General features: G+C 30.8%; 1 protein-coding gene across 1 annotated transcript; it reads right to left on the reverse strand.

Moving 5' to 3' along the window:
* Positions 1-575: 575 nt before the first annotated feature.
* On the reverse strand, positions 576-5,195 carry LOC136204013 (terpene synthase 5-like). The gene is made up of 7 exons (XM_065995216.1): positions 5,082-5,195; positions 4,389-4,662; positions 3,879-4,251; positions 3,584-3,802; positions 3,117-3,243; positions 1,511-1,759; positions 576-866 (listed from the first exon to the last, which is right to left on the reverse strand). The coding sequence occupies exons 1-7, from the start codon at positions 5,193-5,195 to the stop codon at positions 576-578; spliced, it is 1,647 nt and encodes a 548-aa protein (XP_065851288.1).
* Between the last annotated feature and the right edge of the window lie 3,306 nt (positions 5,196-8,501).

An 8,501-nucleotide genomic window follows, 5' to 3' on the forward strand; every position in this document is an offset into this window, starting at 1 on the left:
GTATTCTGGATTCGTATGCTCACATTGCAGAGCTGAAAGCAATAATTTTTGATGTGGAGTCTGCGTGGGAACGAGATTGGACTAATTTATGGATTGAATCAGATTCTTCTTATGCAACTACCTTGCTAACCAGTAAGTCGAAACAAGTTCCATGGACAATCAGACAGGATTGGCTAAAATGCCTTGATCGCAGCACAAATATGAACTGTAAAATCTCTCACATCTATAGGGAGGGAAATCAAGCGGCTGATAGCCTAGCAAACTTCGGCAAAACATCTGCAGACATTACCTGGTGGAGTGCTCCTCCTCAATTTTGCAAATCTTTTATTTTTGATGATCTGTGTAATATAGCTCATGTTCGCTTTCTTTAACTCTTCCTCTGTAATTCTTTCATTTTTTAATAATATTCGGGTTGGCTAAGGCTTCCGGGGGTGCCGACCTAGTTGGGATGTCTGGATCCTCAGCCGCGTCCCAGCATTTTATTCAAAAAAAAGAAAATAAAAGTTCCATTACAAACCAAACCACTTGTTTTCATGAACTTGTCCACAATAAGCTAAAAGAGAAATATGTTGATATTACATTCGAAGTGAATTAATGAACAATGATGGAACAAGTTCTTTCATGTTGTGTCCATAAGTAAATAAATCGGTCCCTTGGTAGAAAAGAATACTCATGCGAGCATAGTTTAAAGTGTACTTGAGCAATATCTTTGGCACCGTAGTTGGTTTCAACAAATCTTCATTCATTTCCTTCCATTTATATTCAAGTATTATTTGAATAGCTTTAATCGCCTCATCTTGTGACACACCATATTGTATAGTATAACAATCAATAGCTTTAGGAAATTCTCCTCTATTCGTCTCATCCTTCAAATATAAATTTTATATTCATTAAATCAAAATATACAAATTTTATTAAAGCATAATTTTACAAATTCATTCATTCATATACATATGTGTGACACAATAACTAAAATTAGTCTTAATTAGTACTTAGTCCTTTAAGTTTGCCATAAAGGCCGAAATTTCACCCTCCAACATTGGAAACAACCAATTATTGATTAGAGTAACCAATTGACTTCATTAGTATTAGTTTATTTGAAGTGATCTATTGTCCTCCTAAAGTTATTTACAGTAGCTTGTTTTCTCTCACATTTCGCTTAAAGTGATACGCTCGTCAACTTGTCTAAGTATCCCATTATTTTCCACATAGGACATAAAGGGTTATTTATGTCAGATATTAATGAAAGATCTATTGTTCAGCCTTAACTATTAGCTTGGATGTTTAATTCAATTGGTTTCATAATATGTTACCAGAGTCTTTTGGACCAAGCAGTTGAGCGTTCGAATCCTGACAAACTGGGTAATATATTTTCATGGTCTATGTTTGAGAGGACTACATTGTGCTTTACATATCAATTTAAAGTTTTATGTAAAATAGTTCTTAGTATCATTAACAATAATATTGTTGACAACAATTTAAAAATTATACTAATAATAATCTAACATACCGTTAATACTCCATCAATGTCATTCATTAAACGAAGATATAATGAGGCACCAACATCAATTTCTGGATTATTTCGAATCCACGAAATTTCATTCATGCCCATATTTTCCATTCCAAAAAGGAATGCTGCTGCAGTACCGTCATAACCGCCTGTGACTTTTCCAGTTTTGATATACTCATCGAAGGAGGGTGCTTTTCTACCTGTATTCCATGTCCTCTCCAATTGGTAGCTTGTAGCCAATTCTTGTATCTGGTAATTAGTTCATTAATATATATTTTGTATAAACACGGGTAATAAAAGCTGTGGTGAAGCACTAATCCCAACTACGTTAATATTAGAGATAAACCACTTTAAACTACCAAGAATCCAAATATATTAAAAGGGAAAGGTAGAAACAAAACTTCAAATCATAAAAGAATATAGTAGTACCCTTGTATATCACTGCTTTTTGATGATATCTGTAATGTTGGTCACTTTAGATTTCGTTGATTTATTTGTTTTTTTGCTTTTTATTGTTATTTTATTTTGTTACTTTGTTTTTCGGTTTCCCCTGTGTTACATTATTTTATTTTATTTTTAATAATATCAGGTTTTCAGTGCGTGCTCTTGGCGTGCCAACTTAGTTGGGATTCTAGGATCATTGCTACTGTATCGTCTCAGCTTCAATCGATATATATATATATATATATATATATATATATATATATATATATATATATATATATATATATATATATATATTCCCTGTACATTCCGTAAAATATAGGTTCTTATATTTAAAAAAAAAATTAATAACACTAAAAAAACAAAAGAAAAAATTGATCCTACTATATATCTAACACCCTTTTATGGGTTCTTTTTGCCCTTTGTAGTCATTTTCATCCCTTCGTGGATATTGTATTTGTCTGTAATTGTGTAAAGTTTTATTCCTTACATTATGCTTGTTGTACTTCTTTTTTTCATCTAATGAAATTACAAGCAATTTCTCAAAAAAAACAAAACACTCTTTTATCACTTTATAATGCTTATTTTCGTCAAAATGTACGTTATTTATTTGGAATGGGTTATTAATGACTTTAAATACATGATATCATTTATATGTAGAAATTGAAAAACAAAATTGAGTTGTGAATTAAAGAGAAGCATGTTCAATTAAAAATGAATAGTAAATTTAAGCAGATTCTCCACCCTTTACCCTAATTTAATAAATTTCTTGACCAAAGAGTGACAAATAGAAAATTATTTGAAATATTATTTACGTTACATTAAACTTAGGAAAAAGTATAAAAATAGAACTTTTTGTTTGAGCTATTAAAAGTTAGCAAACAGCTAACTTTATTCCATTAGGAAAAGAAGAAAAAAAAAATGTTAACACCATTATATAGAGTAGACCTGACATGTTTTGGTCAAATTGTCAAAGGGTAATTTTGTGTTTTTATTTTTAATTTGAAAATTTGTTTTTTCTAACGGTGTTAACATTTTTATATTGTCTTTACTACTTGTTTGCAAACTTTTAAACCACATATTTTATGTTTAAAAATGGCTCAAACCATAGAGTTTATTTGTGTGTTTTTCCCTTAAACTTATAAATATATAATATATATACCATTTCCTTGACAAAAGTAGTTTTGTAAGAGTATTCTTGAGTGTCACTCTTCTCAATAAAATCAAATAAAACTCTGTAAAGAAATTTCATATACTCTGGTAGTTCATCAACCGCATCTATAGTAAACCTGAAATTAAAAAAAGAAAACATATAAATTATATATTGATAGTCGAGTTAGAGATGCAAACTCAAAAATTTAAGATCCATATATTAAACTATATATATATATATATATATATATATATATATATATATATATATATATATATATGAACATCAATATAGAAATGTAGAAGCAAAGATCCGAGAGTTGTTACAAAATCATGTAAATATTTTATTTTCAGTTAGATCATAATTTTCTTTCCGCATAATCAAATCGGATTCCATTCCATTCATAACATCTAAAATAAAGAGCAATTGTGAAAATTGTTCCCAATCAAAGTATAATTTACAAAGATCACTTTTACCTCTGTAGTGCATCAGTGAGAATTCGAATTTCATCAATGGTACCATATGAATCATAAGTATCATCCATTGTTGCTACCAATGCTATGAACTTGTATACAAATATCCGAGCAATACTGTATTGTGGCTCAAAAACAGATCCGACAACCCATGTATATGTCTCTACAAGTCTATCTCTAGCGTAGGGAATGTTTTCCACAACATTTAAATCATTCCACCACCTACAAAAATAATATATAACATTTTCAATATTGATAACAAACTCAAAGAAAAATTTGAAATAGGATAACTACTTACTTGGAAATTAAAGCTAACTCTTTTCTGTATAGTAATTGGAGTCCATTATAATCCAACTTGGAAAAATTGAGAAGAGTTTCATCAGCAGACTCATCTTCATCATAAAAAGATATATAATGTAAAGCATCAATTCTTTCCATGGTGCGGTGGGATGGGTACATCAAACTATTCCTTATAAATTTCTGAAGATGGGGACTTGAATTTTCAACTAAAATTTCAAGATGCTTCCTTGTGAAAGCAAGGGCTTCATCTAATATATCTTCCCCAGGAATCGCCAAAAAACATGCTTCATACAAGCAGAGAATACCTTTAACATCATTAGCAATTCCTTCCTTGAATTCTCCATCTCCATCTTTGAACTTCTCAAACACATCTAATTTTGTATGTTCATAATTAAGTCAAAATGTATTCCTTCCATATATATCAGTGTGTCCATATAGATGTATCACTAATAAGCGTATAAAAATATTATTATATTTATACTTGTTATTATAATGAATAAGTATTTACCGCATGTCATTTTGTATCCGTATTGCCTTAAGACTCGAAATAAATTTGCCAAAGTACCGAGATCATAGTCATTATCTTCCAAGAGTTTAGGGAGCATAGTGAAAATGTCATTGAGTTGTTCATCAATTTCATCATCGAAGTGATAGGATACACCAAGACGACATAATAAATTAATGAACTGAATATTATGTGTTAAGTCTTCTCTAGACTGAAGTAACATATTCTTCACTTTAACTTTCAGTATTTCCACCTCTTTCATGTGTGATTCTAATTCCTGTGAAATCAACATATGTCACACGATATAAAATATAATATAAGAACTTATATATGAGAATATTCTTACACTATAAATAGCCCTATAATTTATGGGTCATAAATGTGATTATCATAAACAAAAAGCACTAGATATATGTTATAATACATACTTAATCTCTCAAATTTGTACTTAAATATCTAATGATCCACAAACTTTCTAAACAATTTTTTTTCACCCAATTTTTATTTTTACTTTAACTTGCTTAAAACCGTATTTCTGTTACCTCAATTTGTTGAAACTGCCAGTAGCGGTTCAACAAATTGAAAATAACATTTGGAATGTTTAAGAAATCATTAAAAGCTTAGGTGTAAATGTGAAGGAAACTACATATAACTGGTAATTAATTGAAAATAGAGTGGAAAAACTTAGATATATACCGAATCATGTGGGGAAAGTGAAGCAAAGGTTTGACCCCAAAAACTGCGTGGAAGGTTTTTCAAACAACCACGAAGAATATCTTGGTCTGGGGTTGTTGGTGTCTGAACTGCCATTTTTGCTGCTACTTTTTAGGGTATTAATCTGGTTTTAAGAATGGGATTGGGTCATCTGTCATCAATTTATAGATGAGAACTTAGACATAAAAAATAAAAGAATAACACAATGTGAATTGAAAGTCACCAATTGGCCACTACATGACAATTTGGCATATTTCTCAAAGCATAAAAAAAAATAAAAACCTGAAACCATGTGCTGATAAATAAATAAACAAATAGAAAGTTTAAAAGCATTGTTTTTTATGGAGAGAGATTAGTTTATTGTTTTTTTGGTGAACAGAGATTAGTTTATTAAGATATAGTTGAATAGGAAAATGCACAACATGTGTTCATAAAGATATAGGAAAATTACAAATTAAAAAAGTTAAAATATTAAAGGGTTTTGCTGATATATAAATTAAACATATGAATGTCTCAAACATAAGCTCAAAATTAATCAGTTTTGCTAGTAGTTTATTGATTTGGTTGAATTTCAAAAAACTAGGGTGTTATAAATGTGTTGATTCTAAGAATATCAGAGGTATAGGAATAATAAAAACACATTTACTATCTAATAGTTGAGTTGACACATGAATACCTACTAGAAACTTCTAAAATTTTCTAAAACTTTGGTAATTCGAAAATACCAATTTTATTAATTCATAAAACTTTCTTCTTACAACCATAACAAGCTTTTAAATAACTAAAATGTTGAATTAGAATCCGAAAAGGCATAAAAAATAGAATCCTAATTAGACGAGAAAAACTAAAAAGGAAAATACAAATTAATTCAGAAATAACACTAAATCACGATATTGAGGCCCCCAATTAATTTGGCGAAAAGGTAGTGGGGGGCATACTGTAGATATGTGTTTTGACTGTAGGTCTGTTTCCAATTCAAATAGATCTGAAAACATAAAAATTTGACACTCTAGAACTTGAAAGAATTTATCGAATTGCTTGGTCTTTGACAACATCAAAATCATAGCTGAAATTTCAATAGTTTCACACTTATAATGTCAATGATAATGATAAATGTTATTTTTGGTTCTTAACTACGAGTTTAAGTTGTTGATTAAATTAACTTTTTGATTGAATTTGATGTAGGTTCGAACCTGGTAACCATAATTTGCTAATTGAATTGATCAATAAATGGTAAGATATGTATGTTGATGCGGGGCATCTTTCCCTTGGATCGGGTCCAGACGAGGGAAGTCGGAGGAAGAATCTAGCACGAGCAACAAGCGAGCAAGGAGGTCAACCTGTGCCACACAATATGTGGGGCACGCTCCGAGTGGCTTATTACACGCTCCGCGTACTTGAGAGTTTGATCCAAAGAGAAGTTCAGGAGGTCATCTACGCAGGGCTTGGATTAGGCACGCTCCGTGTAGAGGGAAAACACGCTCCGCGTATAAGAAGAAATGATCTGGAGAAGAGTTCATCAGCCAAGGCACGCCCCGCGTAGAGTGAGCACTGATCCAGAGAGGAGCTCATCAGCCAAGGCACGCCCACGCCCCGCGTAGAGTGAATACTGATCTAGAAAAGAGCTCATCAGCCAAGGCACGCCCCGAGTATAATTAGGCACGCCCCGCGTGCCTTCAGCTTAAGGAACTTGCTCCTTACTCCAGCTTCCTCCTTATTTACAATCCTGACACTCCTTATTTACACCTTTGCCACTCCCTTATTACAACCATGCCACTCCCTATTTACCATCCATGCCACCCCTTTATAATTAACCCATTTACCCCTTATCTTTATGTTTTACTTAGTTATGTAATTTGCCCTTTATGTAATTTGGCAATTAGGGTTTTTGAGATGATTTAAATACATCTCTTTCTATTGTAATCTTTAACTTTTTATCAATCAAATATAATTCTTCTTCAAGAAGCTTTGTTAAGGTTCTACCTTCAACAATGGGGATTTTATTATTCCTATGGATTTAGCCCATGAAATTGGGATTCACTCCTTCTAGTTTAGCTAGAGAAGAACATCTTTGTTAGTTTACGATTAAAACTAACACGTCACGAATTCAGATAAAACCGATCTGTATCATATGTGGTGTATACCACTACGTTGATAACCCCTTCAGACGATAGTTAAAATCGTCGTCCCGACAAAAATAAAACAATTTAGGAGCTCGCTGTCATATGATAATGCTTCAGATGACAGTTGAATTTTGTCAATTAAAATAATTTCACATGTGTCTTTATCATCGTAGGCATATTACGATGACGGTATATTTATTACCCCTGTCAACACGATGACCCTTGAATGACAACCTTCATATGGCATATTTGTTAATTAATTAAGTCAAAGTATATTAATTGAGATGGCAGATTTTATTCATTATTTATGTTTGTATTGATGTTAAGATGATATTTTTTTAATTCAATGTGGCTTATAAGCCATTTTCTGATTTTTATTCATTATGACATATAAGCAATTTAGAATTCACTGAGCTACTTGAAAGATCTCAATAATATATCAGCCAATTATGCAAGAGAAAGAGAGAATAAAATCAACATCACTCTCTCGAAATCGGTACTCACAAGTGTTTTGGGAAGTATTTTATTTTTAAGGAATCACTCAAGTCACAATATAGAAAGAAATTACTTACAAGTATTTCGGAAAGTATTTTATTTTTAAGGAATCGCTCAAGTCACAATATAGAAAGAAATTACTCACAAATGTTTCGGAAAGTATTTTATTTTTAAGCAATCGCTGAAGTCACAATAATACATTAACAAACGCTTGGATCTTAAAATGCTTTTTTACAAATACAATAATTAAACAGTGTGTTAAATAATATTTACCCAATTTAAAAAAATTATGTCAATGTACTTTCAACCGATCTACTACCTACTGCACTGAGCTTAGGCATTATAATTAGGGAAAAGTATGAAAAAAATGCATGTGGTTTGCCCAATTTGCAAACAAAGGTATGTGGTTTAAAAGTTTACAAATAAAAGTTTATGGTATGTTTTATTTACAAAACAAAGTATTACAATTACACAGTTAAGTTCTGATTACGACTAAATAGATTTTTTTCTTAAAAAATTATTCTTAATTATCAGCAAAACACAAGCTCCGAAAAAAAAACTTGCTAAATCGAAACAATAAATAATATAGTGGAATTTTACGTTTTTTTACTAATCTGACACTTTATGAACTGAATTGATATTTAAGGTCATTTTACATGGTTGAAATTTGATTTTGTGATTTATATTTTGTCAATATATAAATGTAATTGAAAAAAAAATTAGAAAACGCTCTTATTGTCATCAATTACTTAAAAGTTTAATTTTAAATACTTTGTTTTGTAAA

The sequence above is a fragment of the Euphorbia lathyris genome, chromosome 8, assembly GCF_963576675.1.
Source record: "Euphorbia lathyris chromosome 8, ddEupLath1.1, whole genome shotgun sequence".
NCBI classification, from domain to species: domain Eukaryota; kingdom Viridiplantae; phylum Streptophyta; class Magnoliopsida; order Malpighiales; family Euphorbiaceae; genus Euphorbia; species Euphorbia lathyris.

Excerpts from the sequence above, each read along its gene's own strand:
- LOC136204013 (XM_065995216.1), bottom strand. The coding sequence starts at position 5,195 with ATGGCAGTTCAGACACCAACAACCCCAGACCAAGATATTCTTCGTGGT. Across the intron at positions 4,252-4,388 it reads CGGATACAAAATGACATGCG|ATGTGTTTGAGAAGTTCAAA; the intron begins GTAAATACTTAT and ends ATACAAAATTAG. Across the intron at positions 867-1,510 it reads ACATTGATGGAGTATTAACG|GATGAGACGAATAGAGGAGA; the intron begins GTATGTTAGATT and ends TTATATTTGAAG.